Below are 21998 nucleotides of genomic sequence, written 5' to 3'. Positions count from 1 at the left end.
GGCTGGGGTGCAGGGCAGGAGGGGTGTGATGGACTGCCAGGGGCTGGGGTGCAGGGCAGGAGGGGTGTGATGGACTGCCAGGGGCTGGGGTGCAGGGCAGGAGGGGTGTGATGGGCTGCCAGGGGCTGGGGTGCAGGGCCTGCAGTGTTTGCTTGAGCATATGGACAGCTGGGGTAGAGGACAGAGTCAGGATCTGGGATTATCACCACGTTGGAGCACACAGCACTGTCTGTACTGCTGGGGAGGGACAGAGGGGTGGCAATAGGACATGCTAGGGGATTAAAAACACAAATCAAAGCAGGATAAGCTGCTCTCATAAGGAGGGGGAGGAGAGAGAGAGGCAGCAGCAGCTCAGGCCAGGGTGTGAGTGATGTGAAGGTGTGAGAGATGGTCAGTGTTTAGCTGAGCCCCAGGGCTTTCTCCTCACCTGGATGGTCCAGTGTGACTGCTGGCTGTGCAGGATGCACTGCCTGCTACTTGCCCTGCCAAGACTGAAATTTCTCAGCTACTCCAAGTGAGCTTAGTGTGAGGGACCCAGCAACCTTCTCCCAGCAGTGTCCCTCTGTCTGTACCTTAAAAGCAGCCCCATCTTCACTTGGACATGAGGTCTGGCTGCTGGAGCCAGGTGATAGTTTCCTTCCAAAGGTAGGAGACCCATCAAGTCAGGCAGTGGGCTTGGACAGGAGACAGCAGAGTCCTTCAGCATGGCCTCTGGACCTATCACAGGCAGAATTCAAGCATCACTCTTAATCTGCTCATCTGACCTCAGATGTGCTGAGTCTGGCCCGGGCAAAGCCCTGCAGAACGTTCACAGCTTTGGTGTGTTAAGTGCATCCTGCTGTGAAAATGTTGTTGCTCAGCTCCTCTCATGCCACTGGCCAAACATAGAGTTTTAGACATTTTTAAGGTCCAGGTAAATATTACCTTTCACTGCTTTTCTCTAGGCTTTATTTTCTCCTGGCTTCCTGTGAGGCTGAGAAGATGCTCACAGTGGAACAAATCACTATTTTAGCTCGTTCAGAATCCAAACAGCAACAGCAAAAAGCAGTGTTGTGACGAGTGGCTGCATGTTGGATCTATAGAACAGACAAGGGGTCGCTGCCAACTGGCTTCACAGGTCATCCTGGTTTAAAAAAAAAAAGCAATAAAAATGGAGTTTGATAACCTGCAGTGAGTAAAAACTCACAAAAAGGCAGCTTTTTGTGTGGTTGGGGAGGCGGGATGACTGAGGCTTTAGGCAACTTCCCTTCTCTACATAAAAGGGTGTTTGAAATGATTGTCTAATGTGGGGATGTGTGTATTATGACTAAACATAAGTGGTTGTGACAGTGAGATCTCCCTCCTCCCTTCCTTTAAACCCTGGGCACCTCCTGTAGCTCAACCCCCCCCCCCCCACCCCTTATTTAAAATGCAATGTACTCAGGAGATTGTTACAGCAAATTGTGTAACTAGAGTTGGACATTTGGACAGAAAAGAGATCCCAGCATTAGTACAAATAGAGTATTTTAACCCCCCCCTCTGCATCTTTCTGAGCCTTGAGCCTTTGTGAAGGCAGCTGGGGAGGGGGGTCAGCTCCCTGAGGAGGAGGCACAAGCTTGACCCAGGGACTCTCTGGCTGCTTTGCAGGTGCTTGTGCCCAGAGTTGTCTCCATCCCCATGAACGTCAGTTCTGATGCAGCCCCTGGTGATGCAGGAATGGCCCTATGTCCTCCCACCATGTCCTGAGTGGCGCGTCGCAGAGCCGGCGCAGCACAGCGGCGTTGCCCACCCACTGGCTCAGGTAAGAGCTTGCAGGGGTCTGTGGACCAAAGCAGGAACTCTCTTCCTGGGGGCAGAGAAAGCTGTTAGCTCCAGCCCCCCCATGGGTTTGGACCTACTGGGAGGGTTAGCTCTCATCAAGCACTCTGGCTGCAGAATGCTTGCCAAAGTGGAGCAAGAGAGCTCGCCTGCAGAGCTTGATTTCAAGCTTCCTTCTGAGGAAAGAGCAGGAAGCCACCATCAACAGCTCTTGTATCTTTGGTTGGGTTTGCTTTTTTCCTGGAAACTTGGAAGAATGTCAACTTTTGCTGAAAATGTAGGTTTCTAACCTTCCTTTGTTGCAGAGAAGAGCTTGGAAAATAAGCCTGTGGTGAAAGCTGTAGGGCAGAGGAGGAGTCTGACCTATTTCTAGTCTATATATCTTGAGGAACAGAGACTGGGTGCTCACACTGCTGGATTCCTTCCTCCTCCTCCCCCCAAGGGTCTGTGAGCTGGCAGGTCCAGCTCCTCACCAAAGTCAAGCAGAGGTGAAAGCCTCCAGGAGCCCTGGGTGGAAGAGCAGAGTGGAGAATGGAAAGGTGTTGCTGGCAACTGTCTGCAAAGCTGTCTGTGCTCAGCACTGAGCTGTCACAAGCTGGTTTAACACCTTGTGCTGGGTCACCCAGGACAGCAAGGCTGGGGCAAGTGCCTCAGCTCTGCTCAAGTGTGGCTTCCCCTTTGCTGCCTGTAGTTGTTGGCTCCAGGGTACCTCTCACCTGACAAGAGACTGACAGACAGTGTCAAAGCTCCTTGGGCACTGGCAGCGTTGCTCCCAGGATGAATGGGGTCCCTGGCTCTGCCTTTTCCTTTCTCATCGTGTTTCAAACACAAAGAGCAAAGTCTGAGCCCAGGGCTGCTCCCTGTGTGGCTCACCATCAGCCTGGACCCATCCTGCCCCAGAGAGCTGGGCTCTTCAGGACCAAGGAAGAGCTGTCTCAGGAGCAGCTCCAGCATGCAAGGATGGGACTTGTGGCTGGGGGAGGCTCTTGGTAACTGAGTCAGAGCTTATTGGCCTTGGGGAGGCTGTTAGGTAGCTGCTACTAGGTCAAAACATGGGTGATTTATGAACATCCCATCAGACAAAGCAAGGAGGGTGAGGCATAGAACAACAGGAACAGGCAAATGCCCTCCTGAGCTGCCTGAGCAGCCCAAAGCCTCTATGAGGGGGTCAGAACCCTGTGGGGTTTGCTGGGGGAGGAGCTGAGGCAGAGCATCCTGTGGAACCCACAGCCACTGAGCTGCAAGATGGCACATGGGGAGGGTGCAACATCCTGGCTCAGGCCATATCTACCCCAGATTTCCCCCAGTCCCTGCCTGAGCCCTGGCTTTCTGCTGTGCAGGCATCAGTGTGTTGGGTGCCAGGCACTGGCTGGCTGCTGACAACGTTGGTGACCCTTGTTCAAAGGGTCAGCTGTGCCCCCTCACTCTCACAGGTGTAGGTGCTGCCACCTAGGAGAAACCCTTCCTCTCTTGCCCTTGCTTGTCTTGAAAGCTCCTGGCAGGCTGCTAACAACCCATCCTTTGCTGTGCCCTGGCCTTGCTGAAGCCCCCTCCTCAAGTCTGGGAGCTGAGCCTGGATCCACCGGGCCTGGGAGGTGATGGGGAGAGGAGGCTGGTCTGCTGGTCCCAGAGGGAGAGACAGCAGCAGTCAGATGTGCGGGCAGGGAAGGAGGGGAAGAGAGGGAGAGATACAGGGAGCTTTTCATTCCTTCCCTGTAGGTGGAGGAGAGCATGGAAACAATGCTGGGTGGTAGGACTGTAAGGGGCACGAGGAGCCAGCAAGAGTCTTCTGGCAAAAACAAGCTGTTTGCACTCAGTCCAGGCAGGCAGGAGCAGCTGTGCTGGCAACCAGCGCTGTGCTGGGGTGTGTGGGAGGGCAAGGAGGGCATCTTCAACTTATTTTGGGGGGTTAGGTCTCAAGGATGTGACTTTTGGGTAGCCAAAGCCTACTAGGGCTATTTCCTGGATATATCTCTTCCCTTGAGAACACCCTTGGTCAGCTCTGCACGTGCTCCAGCATCTGAGGGGCACATCTCTGCTGGTCATCCCCTCTCTGCCCACCATGCTCTTGCAGAGGTGACCTTCCCCAGTGCCCAGAGCAACAGCCAACTTCCCCTACACTCCCCCAAGGGGTTTTTTTTTCCCACCCAGGGTGCCCTGCAGCAGGGAGCTCTCCGTGCCCTCGGTGCTTTTCGGGAAGCCACAGCTGGCATCCCAGGAGTTAAGGCAGGTTGGAGGCTGCTGGAATGCTACGGGACAAAGCTGGGATTGAGACTGGCTGGGAGGCATTGCCGCCCCCCTCGAGATTCCTGGGGGGTCAGTGCTCAGGGTGGCCACCCTGCTAAGCACACGGCTCTTGCCTGCTTCCCGGCCGGGTGCTGCCTGGCAGCACCCGGAGGGGTGGGAGACGATGCCCGCTCCACCAGCAGAACCCAGGAGCCCTGCAGCACATCAGTGGCTCAGCACAAGGAGAAACACCTCACCAGAGACTGTGTGAGTGTTCTGAGAATAAAGCTGGGCAAGGGTGGAGGGAGCACGCAGAGCCAGGCTGTGGCTGGCGGGGCTCTGGGGAAGGGATGCTCGGGGTGGGGGAAAGCGCTGCTTTTAGGAGCAGGACTCTTGTCCTAGGGGTGCAGTGGCCCCTGCTTGGTCACCAGCTCATCTACTGGGCATGGTCTGTGAGCTGCAGGTTTGGGGGGCTTCTAACTTCTTAAACAAAGCTGTGTTGCCTTGTGAACTGTGCTGCAGTTGCACTTGTGCCCAGAGAGAGCTGATCACCTCCTTTGGTATCCCCTGGGATAGAGGGAAGAGCTGGAGTATTGCCTGGCAGTGCTGTGGGGCTAATGTAATTCAGTGCCACGAGGATGGGCACATGCAGAGCGCTGCTGGGGTTGATTTTAGTATTATTTCTATTCTCTACATGTAAGCAGCAGGTTTAGCTTGAGTCGTTTATCATTCATGGCCCTGTGATTGCTGGGAGCAGTGGGGGGGGGATGGTTTGCTCTGTGTTCTTGATGCTTCTGGAGTGGCAGGATGGGGAGACAGAGAACAACCTGGTGTTAGGTGTTTTTTGGTGAATCAAGCTGAGCACCAGTCTGAGAACTGTTGTGGAGAGGGTATGGTTTTAGCTGTGCAGCAGAACTTCTTGCCTGGTGGTTTTCTCCTGCCTGCTGTCCTCTTTGGCTTGGCTGGATCTGTTCCCTGGTCACATCCAGGAGTCCTTGCACAGGACAAGTGACAAGTACCTGCACATTCCCCTTGGAAGAACAGCTGCTTTTCCTCCAGAGGCAGCTGCCCTTCTCTGGCAAAGGGCTGCCTTTTGTACCTGCTGTTTAGAAAGTGTTGATGGAGTTGGTTAATCACCCAGGGATAATGATCTCAGATGATCTCTAATACTAAAGCAGCGTTAGGTGGAACTGCTGATGCGCCGCCCTCTCCCCAGCCGTTTCTCACCCCTGAAACACAATGTGTCCCTGGGTTCAGAGAGGAAACCCCCTCTCACACCCTGAGCCCCGTGTGAGATGCTTCAGCCCTGCTTGTGTGTGGCTCTCACCAGCAGTGACCTCGCTGCCCTCACAAGCAGGAGCAGGATACAGCGCTAACAGCTTAGGAGAGGCATCCTCTCCTTCCCACAGCCACCCAGGACTTGTCCAGGGATCAGCTCCCGGTTTTCCAGGCTGAGTGGCATGGTGCCAGGTGTGGCTGGGTTAGGATTTGCTGTCACCTGCTCCAGAGCATCCTTCCCACCACTGAGACTCGTGCAGAGGAGAAGCAGCAGCGTCTCGGGTGTGCTGTGCGGGCAGGGGAATCCCGTTGTGCTTCTGTAGAGGAGCAGGTGGAGCTCCCAGCACTGAGGATGCTGTGAAGGAGACTGGAAATTCCCTGTGGGCCCCAGGAACAGCTGGACCCATGGTGTTTGCTTTTCCCAAAGCACACCAGTCATGTACAGTATGGAAAGAAATAGCTGCTAGCCCTGGAAGGACTGTGCCACGCTAGTGCTGGAGCTGGCACTGCATCCTTCCTTCAGGCATGGCCACGAGCTTCCCTCAAGCTGCTAACAGCTCCCTCCTGGAGCAGGGCAGCAAGCTGAAAAGCCAGGCAGGGCCAGGACAGAGGGCAGTGGGTGTCCCCAGGCAAGTGCCACCCACCCTGGGCAGCTCTCTGCACTGTGGTTCTGTTCCCACCCAGGTTGAAGCCTCGCAGGATGGTGCAGGACCTTCGTGTGTAACGCCCCGGTCTCAGAGCAGTGCCGCCAGGCCCCAGGCCCCTCTGGAGATGAATCTGTGCTGGAATGAGATAAAAAAGAAATCCCACAGCCTAAGGTAAGACTCCCCATCTCTGGAGCAAGTTCCAGGGCTGGGCTGGCCTTCCAGCCTTGCCTGCTGCATGTGCTTGTCAGGGTATTTGTGAACTTGTTTTCTTGATAAGATACATGAATTCACAGTGACTTTGGCTTGGTTTCCCTTTAGTCCACAGACCTCTGAGTCTTTCTCCCTGTGCTCCCTCCAGTTCTATCTGTCCCACCCTCTTCTCCTTCACTCCTGCTTGCTTTCTGGTGCTTTCTCCAGCCTCTGCCACTGCCTCTGTCCCTGTGGCTTCTTTTTGCCCTGCATCCTTCCCACCACCTCCCTTGTGTTTGTCCCCTTGCTGGGAGTCCTCTCCACCATGCAGGGGGAACACAACTTCCAGAGTTTCAGGGCTTGCAGCCCCACAGCCAGCATGACAGAGCTGAACTGGGAGTTAGTGCAAGACTCCTGGAAGCTCCCTGGCCACGTGAACGCTGAGCACAACCCTGACCCACAGGCAAATGCGAGCAGCTCTGTCCTCTGCTCTGGGCTCCAGGGTGATGAATGGCCTCTCCTTAACACCTCTGTGCAGCATCTGTGCTGGCTGGGGGTCAGGAAGAGCCCGTGCTGAGGTGTGCTGCCAGTCACTGATGGGGTTCTGTGGGTGCCAGGGGCTGATACCCCAGCCGCAGTGCCGTGCCTTCCTGCCCCAGGGAACCTGCTCCTCTCTTGTCTGCCTGACCACCTTGCCCTCTGTCCATCACCACCTCTGCTGTCCTCATTCTCCTGCCAGGGCTCGACTGGAGGCCTTTTCTGACCACAGTGGGAAGCTACAGGTCCCTCTCCAGGAGATCATAGACTGGCTGGGGCAGAAGGATGAGGAGCTCTCAGCGCAGCTGCCCCTGCGGGGGGATGTCCTCCTGGTGCAGCAGGAAAAGGAGATGCACACGGTATGTTCCCTTGCAGCTCCCAGCCACCCTCCACTGCTCAGCTGAGCTGCAGGTGGGCAGCGCTGCCTTGAACCCCCACCTTGTGTCACTCTCCATGCACACAGCCTAGGAGTGAATCAGTCCTTGCCCATCTCCATCTCTGCTGCCCATGGACAGGCAGAGTCCCAGTCCCATAGCAAACACCCATTGCACACAGCTGGCAGAGCCTGTCTGGTGTGAGATGGTAAATCTGCATTCCAGCCTCAAGTCATCTGCAGGTGCTGCAGCTGGTAGTGCACCCCATCAGATGAATTTCCTCCTCATGTCCTACCTCTGCAACAGAGGGAATTGCCTCTCACTGGCAATTTTGGGATCCCAGGGTCTGAGAAGGTCAGTTGCTCTATAAGCAGCCTGGTGATCAGGACATGAGTGACCCCTGCCATAGTATTATCATATCTGAACCTGGGGTGCACCCAGACAGCTCAGAGTTCCCTGCTTCCCAGATCAGAGCATTCCCCTCTCACTGCCAGTGGCTGTTGGGCATTAGTTGATTTTACCTTGAAAACAAAACTGTGGCTTGCTGTTGCTGTCCCTGGTTCTTGCTGGAGCTAACTGCTTCCCCAGCACACAAACCCCTCATCCAGCAAGACAGCACCAGTGGGAGGCTGCAGTTGGAGGGGAGGACATCCTAAATCAGCCTGCCTCTGAACTCTGCTCTGGCAGATATGCCTCCTTGGGACATCCTGCTCTTCCCCTCCTTGGGACATCCTGCTCTTCCCCTCCTTGGGACATCCTGCTCTTCCCCTCCTTGGGACATCCTGCTCTTCCCCTCCTTGCTCCTCCAGCATCTGGCTTTGTTGCCGAACAGCTGCTGGAAGGACTGTAGGCATGACCATGCTCTCACTCATCTCCAAGCAGTGCCTGCGAAAGCATCATCAATAAAGTCTTGCACAGCCCTGGCTCAGCACCCCCTTCCAGGCTCATTGTTCTACCTCCCTCTTCCACCAAAACCGTGATCCAAACCTCCTCAGGAGCCACCTTCTCACACACAGTCATTCCTTCCCCAAACTGCAAAAGTGTTTCTCTGTTACCTTCTCTCTGTGTCTCCAGTGAGGTTTGGGCCCTGGAGTGAGTGCATCACTGCAGCCCTTGGCAAGGGGGCACAGAGGCTCCAGCTCAGCCTGCTGCCTCACCTCTGTGTTTTGCTCTCCAGGCGTTCATGGAGGAAGTGAAGTCTCGGGGGCCGTACATTTACTCTGTCCTGGAGTCAGCACAGGCTTTCCTTTCCCAGCATCCCTTTGAGGAGTTAGAAGAACCAGCTTCAGAAAGCAAAGGTGTGTGGAGGTCTCCCTTCTTTGTTCTCCTGGAGTACAGCACAGCTCCTCCTAGGCTGGACTGGAGAGGATGGAGAGGAGATGGTTGGGGAGGCACAAAGCGACGTGTCGCTGTGCTGCTTCCAGTCCCATGGCCAGAGGTCACACCGGTGCAGTTCTGTCCTGGGTGAAGGCAGAGGCTGCTGCCACAGCCCATGATGGGAAGCACCTTGTGAGATGCTATCAGATGTGCTCTGGGGTAGGTTTTTACAGGGCAGCAGGGTTTCTGCCTGTGAGTACAGAGAGCAGAAGGAGGTCTGTGGGCAGGCTGGGTCCCTGGTGGGGGATGGCATTGCCACTTGCTTTCCCTCCCTCTTTCTAGATTATTTTTTTGTAACCTTATTTTTCCCTGGCCTCCCACCATCCCTTACCTCACTGTCCTCTGGGCTGTGTCTCAATTTACTCTCCCTTCCTCTTCTGCTTTGCCTTCACAGATGCCTCTCCCCGGCACCGCATCCAGAACATCAGCCGCTTTGTCTGGAAGCAGGCAAACGTGGCCAGCGAGCTGTGGGAGAAGCTCACAGCCCGCTGTGTGGATCAGCACCGCCACATCGAACGGACCCTGGAGCAGCTGCTGGAGATTAAAGGGGTCATGGAGGAGCTCAGCACGACGCTGGACCAGGCTGAAAGCGTGCGGGAGACCTGGGAACCCATTGGGGATCTCTTCATTGACTCCTTGCCAGAGCACATCCAGTCAACCAAGGTACTTCTGGCTCTGAGAAGGCTCCAGCCTTGGCACCAGGGGGGATGAGATGCTGCCTCCTAACTGCTCAGTCCAATGCTGTCTCCTTACTTGGGGTCCCAGGAGCCAGGTCCTCCCTCTGATAGCTCCCTAGCTTTGTGAGGGTGAATTTAGCCTGCTGTGTCCTGAGCAATCACGTGTGCTGAGCACCTTGTCATGGCACAGGCCTGACACAGGGACAGTGGCAAGAGATTTGAGTGATCTCCAGTCTGGATGGTTTGGTGATCAGCTTTTTTTCCCACTAAAATACTCCAGTGAGAGGGTTAGTCAGCAACAACTTGCCAGCTACTAGCCCACCCTAACTAGGGTCAGAATTCAAGTCCTGACCACTCACCTGCTTTCCTTCTTGCTGGTCCTGTTCTCCTGGGCATGGACCTCCAGCTGTTCAAGGAGGAGCTCTCCCCTATGAAGGATGGGGTGAAAGTGGTCAACGACCTTGCACACCAGCTTGCCATCTCAGATGTCCACCTGTCCATGGAGAACTCCCGTAGCCTGGAGCAGATCAACATGCGCTGGAAGCAGCTGCAGGTGGGAAGGAGTCAGGACAAAGCACTGCAAATAAACCACAGGTGGGAGGATGCTGGGGAAGGGTTGTCACTGATGAGCTTCAAGGATGATAAAGTAAGGCTTGGCATAGGAGGTATAGCTGGTGTTCCTGGGGGAGGAGAGCATCTGTTCAGTTTGAGGAACGTGGCTGGTAAATCTGTAGAGGTCTCGAGAAGGAAAAGGCAATGGGAGGGTCAAAGGATGCTCTCTGAGGGAAATCAGGATCTGATGGGGGAGGGGAGGGTCAGTACCAGCTGTGGCTTTGTTGATGTCTGTGAAAATACTGCTACAGGTGAGCTGGAAATGTTGTCTGTGCTACCTTAGTCTGTAGGAGGAGATGTAGAGAGCTGAGTGGACTGGGGAATATAAATACAAAGGCAACAGGGGAGGGAAGAGGACCTGCATGCTGGGGCATGTTTGAGTCTGTCCACAAGCCTTCCTTCCTGAATGAGGCTTCAGTCTGAAATGTGTGGTGGGCTGGTACTGAGTTCCTCTCTCCTGTTCTCCAGGCTGCCATAAACGAACGCCTGAAGCAGCTCCAAGATGCCCACCGGGACTTCGGGCCAGGCTCCCAGCACTTCCTCTCCTGTACGTGAGCCGGGTCCTCCTGGCATCCTGCTGTGAGGCTGCCCCTGCAGAGGGGCTTAGCATGGACTGTGGCACAGGAGAATGGTGTTGGAAAGTCCTGCTGCTCGGCTTAGGCCTGGCACACAGGCACCAGAGCAGGAGGCATCTCCCAAAGTCAGCGCTGTGCTGCCTCACCTTGTGAGGACAGGGCAGGACATGAACGTGTTTCCCCTTCAGAGCACAGCAGCAGCAGTTCCCAGGTGATGCTGGGACTGTGCTGGCCTCAGAGACAGCAGATAGCCAAAAAAAGGCAGTCCTCCACATCCCAGCAGCCAAAAATGTGCATGTTAAGGAGGTTTGTAGTGACATGGAGAGGCAGGGAGATGCTGTTGCTACAGAGCTGAGCTGCTGCTGGCTTGACAGCTCTCAGACCAGCCAAGAATGGATGGCAGGTTGTGCTCTGGAATCGGGGGTCCCTCCTCAGGAACACTGAACCCTGCAGGGTCTCCAGGTGTCAGTGGGGTTTGTTGGGATGTGTTTCTCTGCAGGCCATGAAAGGAAGAACAACTGTTCCAGCTGCTGCCTGTGACAAGGGAAAACAGCTTCTGGTTGTAAAAGGGCTTTTGTCCTCTAGGTAACAAACAAGGTGGGAGGACAAGAATGGTCTGGGCCATATCCTCACCTTCCTGAGATGCAGTAGCTGACACGTAGAGCATGAGAAGCAGGGACAGCAGACACTGTGAATGCCCAAGCCTGGCCATTACAGGGACTGTTCTGTGTGTGCCCCGACCCCAGTTGCTATGAGCTCTGCCCACTGGTGTTGCCTTGTGCATCATCACAAACATGGGGAAGTGTCTCTTCTGAGTTCTGAGCTCAGCCAGACCCAGAGCACCTGTCTGAAGAGAGGCACCACCACGCTTCTGACATGACCAGCAGTCTTCTGCCTCTCTCATAGGCAGCATCTGCTTGCCTGCTCCAAGCCCCCAGTCAGTGATTTGGGAAGGCACAGCCTCTTCAGGAGCACCCACCTCCTGGCACAGTCCTGCTGGGCCCTCACCAGAAACAGCCTCAGCTGAAAGGCGTGTTTGGTGTTGGTCTGACATCTGTGTCTCTCTCTCCTTGCAGCGTCTGTCCAGGTCCCCTGGGAGCGAGCCATTTCCCCCAACAAAGTGCCCTACTACATCAAGTGAGTGCTCTGCCAACCCCAGCCCGTGCTGGGAACAGAAACTGGGGACTGATTAAGAGTGGGGGTCAGTGAGTGGAGCTGTCTGAGCACTGACCTCCAGCAATCCTGTCATCCCCAGCCTGGCAGAGCCAGGCTTTTCCTGCCAGCTCCTCTTTCTCTAAACATCTCTCATGGCAGCTGCTGAACTCCCAGCCTGACTCTCATCTCCTCTCTGTTGTCCTTCCAGCCACCAGGCCCAGACGACGTGCTGGGACCATCCAAAGATGACAGAGCTGTACCAGACATTGGGTAAGGAGGCTGCCACAAACCTATCCAAGTACCTTTTTGCAGCAGGTGCTGTGTGAGATCCCTGCAGCCCACCTGCTCTCCTCTGTGGCACAGGGGGGGGCCCCCCCATCACCCCCTGAGAAATAAGGGGGGGTGACCCCCTGCCAGGCTTTAACACCTCCTCCCACGTGGGCTCTGCTAGTGGGGCTTGGTGCCTGTGAGCTGCAGCTGTTGGCCCTGCAGGTGCTGCCAAGCTGCAGGTTTATTCCTCTCCTTTTCCTGTGTTCCTGCAGCGGATTTGAACAACATCAAGTTCTCGGCCTACCGGACGGCCATGAAGCTGCGACGGGTGCAGAAGGCCCTGCGATGTGAGTGCGGGGAGTGTTTCCCTCCTGCTGGGTCTCCCTTGGCAAAGGCATTAAACTAGCACAAGCTTTTATCACATCAAAGGTGGGAGCCCACCAGGGAAAGGGTAGCTGAGGTGAGAAGCACTGGGAAGACGAGCTGGTGGCTGGAGAGCTGAGTGAATCTACCCGGCGAGGTGTCTGCGTCAGGGCCTGTGTGTGCAAGCTCAGGATGGAAATGCCTGGAGGGCTGGTGTTAGTCAAAGGGATTTGAGAACAAACTGGTCCAGCTCCGAGCTACAAAGCTGTGGGATCAAGCAGAGGCTCATCTGGGAGCCTGGGGAAGCTGTGGATGTAAGCAGCTGAGGAGGAACCAGCATCGCTGGCGGAGGCAGAGAGGGCTTTGCTCCATGACTTACTGAGGAGAAAGGGAGCTGATAACCTGATGTCTGCAGCTCTGGTAAAATGCTGGTTAAACAGAGGCTGAGGAGTTTCTGGGGCAATTGGTGAGCAAGCCAAGATAGATGCTGCTGGAGAGCTTTTGGCAAGGCGTCGCACCTAAGGCTCTGTCAGAATTAAACAGCAGCAGGATGAGGGAAAACCCCCTCCTGAGTTATTTGTTCAGGGGAGAGAGACATCCGGGTGGCAGTGGGGTCCCAAGCAGACCTATGCTCCTTGACATCCCATGGAAGGCCTGGAAGAAGGCACTGAGTGAGGCTGAGAGGGGTTTTGGTACTTGAGAGAGTTCAGTCTTTGCTGTAGAGTGGTTTTGTGAGACTGTGGTGCCCAGGCTGACACATCGGGGGCTGACGTAGTGCAAGTGGGGGGAAAGCAGCAGTTAGCTTTTGCCACCGTGCAAAGATGTCCAGAGTCACAGGAACACCAGGCACAGTGAGGGAAAGGGCAGAGAGCAAAGCAGAGCCCTTCCATGTGCTGCTTGTGCATCTTTGGTTACCCACCTCTTGCATCTAATGTGCTGTGCTGGTGCCTTCGTCCCAGCCCAGAAAGGATGTGGAAGAACATGAAGAATTGCTTCTTACTTCTTACTCAAGAGGGACTTGAGAAAGGCAAGGAGGCTGCTGAGGTGGTTTCCCCATGATGAAAGGTTTGGTGGATGAGTGGTCATGTAGGAAAGAGGCAGCATGGGGCACATCAGAGCCCTGTGTGGCTGTTGACAGGGTGGACACAAGGGTGAGCAGGAGTGATACTCACTGCTGTGTGAATTGGGAGTTCCCAGTGCAACTGTCAGCAGCTCTGACTGGAGATGGGGGGACTCTTCCACAGAGTGGATTTACAGTGTGGAAATGGCACCTGATCCCCTGGGCACTGAGAATGGTCTCAGAACTGGAAAGACTCTTTCAGGAAAGAAAACTTGCTGACTGCACAGTAGCATATACAACCTGCAGCCATGGAGCTCTGAAAGCAGGGTAGCCAGGGTGGTTCACACTGTCCTAGCCCTGGTTTTAAGTTTGTTTCTCAACACCTACTGCTGGCTGGAGCTGGAGACAGGACTGCTCAACCTCTGGGCAGCTGCTCAGAGGGTCTGGCTGGCTTTGTGCCCTCTAACCTCCTTGCTCCAGCCCCTCAGTAAACCTGGCACATGCTGAGGTTGGCTCTGAGCACGTGTGGCTCCACACAGAGCCTTCCATGGGTAGTGTTCTCATGGCTGTGGCTGGCCACAGCAACAGGGAAGGAAGGCCACACAGAACAGTAGCTCAGGTTGACTATAGGTGGAGATGTGGGTGTTTTGGGCGGGGTTTATGGGTGGAAGAGCAATTCTGGGAGTTGTGTCCATCCTGCCAGCATCCTTCCCCACTGCAGTGGGGCTGAGACTGCCCCAAGTCAGGGCAGGGCTCCGTGTCTCCCTCCTCTTGGTTCTCCCCTCTCCCGTTTTCCTGCCTCCGATCCTTTTGCTTGTGCTTTCTGCAGTGGACATGGTGACCTTGGCCACGGCCTTGGAGATCTTCAATGAGCACGACCTGCAGCCCAGCGACCGGGCGATGGACGTGGTGGAGGTCATCCACTGCCTGACCGCCCTCTACGAGAGGCTGGAGGAGGAGCGGGGCATCCTGGTCAACGTGCCGCTCTGCGTGGACATGAGCCTCAACTGGCTGCTCAATGTCTTTGACAGGTACCTGTCCCTTGGTGTGTGTGTCCCCTCCATCCCCTCTGAGCTTGGAAGGACACCTCCGTGCTGCTTCTGCCGCTGGAGGAGCTGCAGAAGGCTCCTGGCCCCCCCAGCAAGGGTGCTGCCTGGCATGGCCTTGCCTCGCTGCCCCCTGTGTGAAGAGCAAACTCCAAAGCAGTTCCAAACCTGGGCACCGCTTCTCCTTGCAGTGGCCGCAGCGGGAAGATGAGGGCGCTCTCCTTCAAGACGGGCATCGCATGTCTGTGCGGCACAGAGGTCAAGGAGAAGTTTCAGTGTGAGTCCCCCCCGCCCCGTCTCCTTCCCTCAGGTGTCGAAGTTACCTGGGGAAAGCAGGAGTGCTTTTGTTTCCTGGCATAGCTCTCCTTTGCCCAGAAGGAGCAGAGCAGCAGTTATTTGCAGTGACTAATCTGTTTCCATTGCCACCTCTCCCTCCCCAAGCCCACGCCACTTAAATTAGGAGGCATTTTTGCAGCCTTAACTTGCAGACTGACAAGATCACTGTGGTGATGGCACTATACAGAGCAAGGCAGGGAAGGCAAACAGGCAACAGTTAGCCAGTGCTTCCCAGGAGGAAACAAACCTGGGAAGCAGGTTTCAGAGAAATTAAGGAAGCCTCTTCTCCCACTGTGTTTTAACTGTGGTACTGCGTTGGAATAGGCTGCCCAGGGAGGGGTGTGGAGTCTCCATCTCTGGAGAGATTCCAGCCCCATCTGGACACCGTCCTGTGCAATATGAGCAGGGGAGCTGCTTTGGCAGGGGGTTGGACCTGATGAGCTCTGGAGGTCCCTTCCAACCCCTGTGATTCTGTGATTTTATGATACTCTCTGCCATGGGATGCTGTGGGAGGGGTTAGAACAGGCAGCACTGCTGGGTTAACTAAAAGGATGGGCAGATTCAGAGAGTGCAGGTCTGCTGTGGCTGTTGAAGTGATGCTCTGCAAGTTCTGTTGTGAGAAGGCTCCGAGCTGTTGGGAGCTGGAGGAGTGCTGCTGAAGGCTATTTAATCACAGCTCAATTTTCCCCTCTTGTTTGAGCCCCCTGACAGAGACAGGTGGTGGAGCCCCTGGTCTGATCCACACACCCGCTCCCCTGCGCCTGCGCCCTGCCCAGCCTGCCAGGGCACCGGTCGTGGCTCTGACAGGGCTGTGTGTCTCCTGGCAGATCTCTTCAGCCAAGTGGCAAACTCGGGGGGACTGTGTGACCAGCGGCACCTGGGCGTCCTGCTGCATGAGGCCATCCAGGTCCCACGCCAGCTGGGGGAGGTGGCAGCCTTCGGGGGCAGCAACGTGGAGCCCAGCATCCGTAGCTGCTTCCGCTTCGTGAGTAGGGCACTGTGGCCTCTGCCATCCCTCTGCAGCGGCAGCTGTGCTGGGGAAGGGCTTGTGCCCTGTCTCAGCTCTGAGCAGCCCTTTCCTATCCCCTCCCCAGAGCAATGGGAAGCCTGCCATTGAGGCCTCACAGTTCCTGGAGTGGGCCAACCTGGAGCCGCAGTCCATGGTGTGGCTGGCCGTGCTGCACCGGGTGACCATGGCTGAGCAGGTGAAGCACCAGACCAAGTGCTCTGTCTGCCGGCAGTGCCCCATCAAGGGCTTCAGGTACGTGTTGGGATGGGGGACCTCAACCCCTGAGGGGAGAGCATGGTGTCCTGCTGGTGGAGGGACCTGCACTTGGGGGGGAACCAAGAGCTCTGCAGTAACAGTAGTGTTTCAGGCAGGTCAGACCAGGTGCCAGCAGAGGGGCAGGAGCCTTTTCTGGGGACTTCAACCATCAGCACTGTGGGTTCAGCGGGGTGGAAGAGCAATGCAGAGCACCTCTGTCCCCTGCTGAGCTCTCTCCTCGGTCTCCAAAATGATGTGGGTTTGGTGACTCCCCCTGTCTCCCCTTGGTCTGCCCAGGTATCGGAGCCTGAAGCATTTCAACGTGGATATCTGCCAGACTTGCTTCCTCACTGGGCGAGCCAGCAAGGGCAACAAGCTGCACTACCCCATCATGGAGTACTACACCCCGGTATGGAACTGGGCTGGGAGGGTGTTGGCTCAGAGCAGGTGCCCATGGACAGCAGCAGCAGCCTTTGGGGTGTTTGGGCTGCTGCAGCCCCAGAAGTGAATCCCTTGTTTGTTTTCTTTCCTCTCCACGTGCTAGAGGTTGCCTGTCCCCTGCTACTCAGGGTCATGGTGACCAGGATAGATGGCATCCCTCGATGCCCAGCCTGGCTTGTGCCAGGCTGACCGCTGCTGTGTGCCCTCCTTGGTTCCTCAGTTGTCTGTCTCTTCCTCTGTGGAGCTTGTGCTCAAGCTGAAGGAACCTCTTCCCTGCAGAGACTGACTTGTGGTGTCCCACTGTGCATTAAGCAGCACCTTGGTAACCTTTGTGTGTCTGCAGACCACGTCCAGTGAGAACATGAGAGACTTTGCCACCACACTGAAGAACAAGTTTCGGTCCAAGCAGTACTTCAGCAAGCACCCACAGAGGGGGTACCTGCCCGTCCAGTCTGTACTGGAGGCTGACTTCTCTGAGACGTGAGTGGGCAGGGCTGGGGCTCTGCCTTCCAGCCCTGCTTGTAGGTGGGCTCTGTGGGTGGAAGCAACAGGGTGGGCTGTGAGGAGAGGGGCAATTTGTCTGGGGGTGATACACCACCTAATTCTTGGAGAAACAGAGATTCCAGTCCTCCTCTCCAGCCATTCCCTGCCTTTTCTCAGCCCAGGTGAGGCCAGGGCAGCCTCTCCAAAGCCTAGCTTTGGGTGAGGGCTGCCAAGCCTTGCTGACCAGTTTGTGTCTCTTCCAGACCAGCAACGTCCCCGATGTTACCCCATGCCGACACCCACTCCCGGATCGAGCACTTTGCCAGCAGGTATCACCCTGGGTGCTGCTGCCATGCTAAGGCACAGAGTGTCACTCTGATGGGTGCTGGAAAGGGGCTTGGGGACAGGCATCTGGTGAGCTCCTGCTGCCTGCAGCCCCCTCCATGCTTCCCCTCTGTCTGGCAGGCAGAGGCTGGCTGCAGGGGCTGAGGCTGCACCTGCCTGCTCCAGCCCGGGATGCAGCCCATGCAGTGCAGACTGGCAGCCAGCAGCAGAGCTCCCCCTGAGGAACCAGCCTCCATGTTCCCTCCTGCCCTTCCTGGGATGAGCCTGGCTGGATCCTCCCCAGGCAGATCCCTCAGTGTCTTGCTCTGCCCCTGAGCTCACCACCGCTGCTGCCTCCTGGCTTGCAGAGGCCCTGCCCTCCCCAGAGGGGACTGGAGGAGCGTGGGGAGCCTGTAGCTCGGGCCCCAGGGTGGAGGGGTACACTTCCACCCCTTTGCTTGTGTGAGAGGAGGCTGAGCCAACCCCACAGCAGCTCTTTAATCCAGAGCAGCAGCATCCTGTTTTCTAAAGAGACAAAGCTCTCTGGAGCCTGTAAAGAGGGGCAGACTGGTGCAGGCCACCTGGGAGACACTGCCAGAGAGGGGGTCTTGCAGGACCTGTTGTAAGTAGGGTGCAGACATATTCAGGGTGCTGCCTCTGACCATGTCTCAAGCTGTTTCTCTTCTCTCCAGGCTTGCGGAGATGGAAAGCCAGAACTGTTCCTTCTTTAATGACAGCCTCTCCCCTGATGATAGTCTGTGAGTTCTGCAGCCTTCCCTTCCCTTCCCTTCCCTTCCCTTCCCTTCCCTTCCCTTCCCTTCCCTTCCCTTCCCTTCCCTTCCCTTCCCTTCCCTTCCCTTCCCTTCCCTTCCCTTCCCTTCCCTTCCCTTCCCTTCCCTTCCCTTCCCTTCCCTTCCCTTCCCTTCCCTTCCCTTCCCTTCCCTTCCCTTCCCTTCCCTTCCCTTCCCTTCCCTTCCCTTCCCTTCCCTTCCCTTCCCTTCCCTTCCCTTCCCTTCCCTTCCCTTCCCTTCCCTTCCCTTCCCTTCCCTTCCCTTCCCTTCCCTTCCCTTCCCTTCCCTTCCCTTCCCTGGCTCTGTCCTTGTCTAGCCAGGGCACAGAGATGTTTTTTCCTTCCCATCTACTTTGAGTCTGAGGCTCTTGGGCACCCCCAGCCACCCAGGGGTGCTAAGCCACTTCTCAGCTTTAGACCTGGAGCAATCATAGCAAGCTCCCAGATGAAACCACCACCCTTCCAGGCTGTCCTTCCCCAAGAGCAAGCAGATTCCATGAGGACGATGCTCCTCATTAAAGTGTTTCTCCATCTGCTTCACCAGGGATGAGGACCAGTACCTGCTGCGCCATTCCAGCCCCATCACTGACAGAGAGCCTGGGGGCAGCCAGCAGGCTCCAGGAAGCCTCAACATGGATGACAAGGGAGAGCTGGAGCGAATCCTGGCCCACTTAGAGGATGAGAACAGGTAGGGCCATGGGCAGCTTTGAAAGTGGGGTTTATAGCCCAAGGAGAAGGGGCTGGAGAAGCCTGGCAGAGCCCAGAGCGGAGCCAGGGGACAGCTGCTAGGCTGGAGCTGGGGATCAGGGGAGCTGTGTGGACTGGTTTGCATGGTGCCTAGGCTGAACCCTAAAACCCTGATGGGAGCACTCAGTGAGGGGGTGTTCAGTGAGGGTGAGAACACTCTGTTCCCCAAAATGTTCCTGCCCCCATCCCCAGAACCTGCTCCCCTCCTGAACTGCCAAGTGGTTGAAGTGAGCCCAGGGCACTGGTACCTCTCTTGTCCCTGATCCCTTTGCTGCTGCTGGGACCACGTGAGGTGATGCTCCGGGCAGGGCAGATCAGCTCGGGGGGAGCTTGCCCTGCCCTCGGGCTCAGTGTCTGCCCCAGGTTACCCTGCAGCGCAGGGACAAGGTCTGGGCAGTCCCTGGGGGTGTTTCCAGCAGCTCCAGGAAGGGGAGGGGTGATGCTGACCTGGGCTGTCTCGCAGGATCCTGCAGGGAGAGCTGAGGCGTTTGAAGTGGCAGCACGATGAGGCGGTGGAGTCTCCAACCTTGGCTACAGGCTCCCCCGAATCCGCGCAAGACCCGCACAACGATGAGCTCCTGGCAGAGGCACGAATCCTGCGGCAGCACAAGAGCCGCCTGGAGACCCGTATGCAGATCTTGGAGGACCACAACAAGCAGCTGGAGTCCCAGCTGCACCGGCTGAGGGAGCTGCTGCTGCAGGTAATCATAGAATCATAGACTGGTCTGGGTTGGAAGGGACCCCAAGGGTCACAGAGCTCCAACCCCCTGCCACAGGCAGGGACACCAACCTCCAGGTCTGGAGCTACACAAGGTTGCCCAGGGCCCCATCCAACCTGGTCTTGAACACCCCCAGGGATGGGGCATCCGTCACCTCTCTGGGCAGCCTGTTCCAGCCCCTCACCACTCTTTCTGTAAAAAACTTCCCCCTAATATCTAATCTAAACCTTCCCTCCTTTAGCTTTAGTCCATTCCCCCTTGTCCTGCCATTATCTGCTCTTTTAAAAAGTTGAATCCCCTCCTGCTTATAAGCTCCCTTCAGGGACTGGGAGGCTGCAATGAGGTCCCCCCACAGCCTTCTCTTCTCCAGGCTGAACCAGCCCAGCTCCCTCAGCCTCTCTTCATAGGGGAGCTGCTCCAGCTCCTCTACTCATCTCCATGGCTCCTCTGACCCCTCTCCACCAGTCCCACATCTTACTTGTGTTGGGCCCCAGCTCTGGACACAGGACTCCAGCTGGGGCCTGACAGGGCAGAGCAGAGAGGGACAATCCCCTCCCTGTCCCTGCTGCCACCCCTCTGCTGATGGAGCCCAGGATCCCATTGGCCTTCCGAGCTGCCAGAGCCACTCCTGGCTCATGGGAAGCTTCTCATCCAAGAACAATGTTAATGTTAATGCTCATGGGAAGTTTCTCATCTCAGAACAAGGCTCTGGGCTCATCCCTGGGTTGGGCTTTGCCGTGACAGAGCTGGGGCAGTGGCAGAAAGGGATGGGCAGAAGAGGGAGAGGGCAGGGACAGAGGATTGTGACAAGCCCTCTTCTCTCTCCAGCCTCCAGCAGGCTCAGAGGGTAATGGCTCAGCAGCCTCTTCCTTGGCTTCATCTCCACATCAGTCAGAAGGCAGCCAGGCAAAGGAGAAGGAGCACAACACCCCTGACACCGAAGCTGCAGGTGAGGAGGGCGGTTGGGCTGAGCTCCTTTTGGTTCAGTGCTGCAGGAGCCGCCTGTGCCCAGCCACCCTGCAGAGAAGCTGGGCAGAGAGGTGGCTGCCCAGAGAGCCTCCTGCTCACCACCCCACCCCCTGCTCTCTTTCCTGCTGCAGATGATGCAGAAGCCAAGACCCAGGAGGTCAGCATGTGCCTGGAAGACATCATGGAGAAGCTGCGGAGCGCCTTCCCTAACGCTCGAGGTACTCGAGTGAAATCCCCCTCTCTGGCTTCTTACTGCTCGCTCAGATGAGGCTTTCCCCAGGGAGCCCTGCCCTCATCCCAGCTCCCCTGCAATGGGCTCATCCCCTCCAGCACCTGCAGCCAAGAGCCACGCTGCTGTGGTGCTGCTGGGACTGGTGCGTGGTCTGGGCATGGAGAGGATGAGGAAGAGGTTCCACGCCTGCAAGGAGAGGTGATCAGAGCTGCCAAGATGTCCCTGAAAAGCTGCCAGGCAGCCTCTTGCCCTGCCTGGGACCTGCACCCTGCAAGCTCCCTGTGGTGAAGATGGACAGACCCACCAGCATCAAGTTTGCAGCCAGCAGCTTTAGCCACATCCTGGCTTCCTCCCTGTCCACACTCCTCTCCAGAAGATGTTGAGGCCCCGGTTACCTGGCAAGATGCAAGCTCCTAGCTGCATCTAGATGGCTCTTCCCAGCAGGGCTGGGGGCTGGAGGGATGCATGTGTGGGTTGAAGTGTCAGTCTGTCTGCTCTCCCTCTGTGCTCCAGCCCAGGAGCACCACTCGGTCCCTCGCTGAGGCTGCCCACGCACGTGCCATCACAGCAGCACTAACATGAGGTGGGGGAGAGCTTCCCTCTCTGCCCACACAGACCCTCCCTCGCTTCCTGCCATCCCTGAGTGGGATCCTCCTGGCCTTGCAGCAGCAGCAGCAGCCCTGTTTTAACCAAGTGGCTCTGGGTCCTATTTTCCTGACCTCTCCATTTCTCTTTCAGGTATGACCTCCCTTATCTAACACCTCCTGTGCTCCAGAGACTTTTCCTAACCAGCTACCTGGCTGCTTTCCCCCCCTCTCCTCTCCCTGCCATGCTCCCTGTGCTGCAGCAGACCTTGCACAGATTCCCTCCGAGCCGGGCGTGCAGGATGCTTGCCAGGACAAGAAGATCTCAGGGGAACATAGGTCATGCAGGAGTGGGACTCTGGGCTCCCCAGGAGGCTGGCTCAGTCACTCAGCCCCAGTGCCTGAGCCTGGGTGGAAAGGTTCAGAAGAAAGACCTGAAGATGGGACAGCTGCCTGTCTCCCCTCTGCTCGTGGGGGATGCAGAGCTCAGCATCCCACTCCTCTCCAGTTGTGCCCAGGGCTCTCCAGGTCTATGGGTACCACACCACTCCTGGAGCCACCCAGTTTTTAAAAGAACTCTTTCTAACAGCATCCAACTGCCAGCCTCATGGATTCAACTCTTTCTGCCATCCAGGGCTCTGCAGCCAGCCAGGCACACATGGTCTGGTGAGGAGGGTCTGTGAGGTTTTTGGAGTAGGGATGAGTCCATGTTAGAGCTTCAGCCCAGCTAGTAGCCTTATCTTGAGATGGTCTTTACAACAGAGCCTTATCATTTAATTTGCATATATTTATATATATTATATATATATATATTCTGTACTGAAATACTCTCATGGACTCACTCCATTAAATTCTAACACTTTAAATGTAGCTGTCCTTCACTTTCAGTCCAGCCCAACATCTGCTCCTGCTGGTGCTGCCTTGGA

General features: G+C 56.3%; 1 protein-coding gene across 1 annotated transcript; it reads left to right on the top strand.

The window, feature by feature from the left end:
* Positions 1-1672: 1672 nt before the first annotated feature.
* Positions 1673-20524, top strand: DRP2 (dystrophin related protein 2; the record flags this gene model as incomplete). Its single annotated transcript, XM_084269329.1, has 22 exons — positions 1673-1780; positions 5986-6119; positions 6877-7033; positions 8226-8346; positions 8820-9088; positions 9509-9655; positions 10183-10261; positions 11366-11426; positions 11653-11714; positions 11987-12061; positions 13967-14168; positions 14375-14460; positions 15347-15504; positions 15614-15780; positions 16081-16192; positions 16568-16704; positions 16971-17036; positions 17724-17789; positions 18366-18509; positions 19032-19269; positions 20116-20236; positions 20388-20524. The coding sequence occupies 22 exons, from the start codon at positions 1673-1675 to the stop codon at positions 20522-20524; spliced, it is 2847 nt and encodes a 948-aa protein (XP_084125455.1).
* Between the last annotated feature and the right edge of the window lie 1474 nt (positions 20525-21998).

Source organism: Gallinula chloropus (genome assembly GCF_964237585.1).
Source record: "Gallinula chloropus genome assembly, chromosome: 11".
Taxonomy (NCBI): Eukaryota; Metazoa; Chordata; class Aves; order Gruiformes; family Rallidae; genus Gallinula; species Gallinula chloropus.
This window is presented reverse-complemented; position numbering and strand designations above follow the sequence as displayed.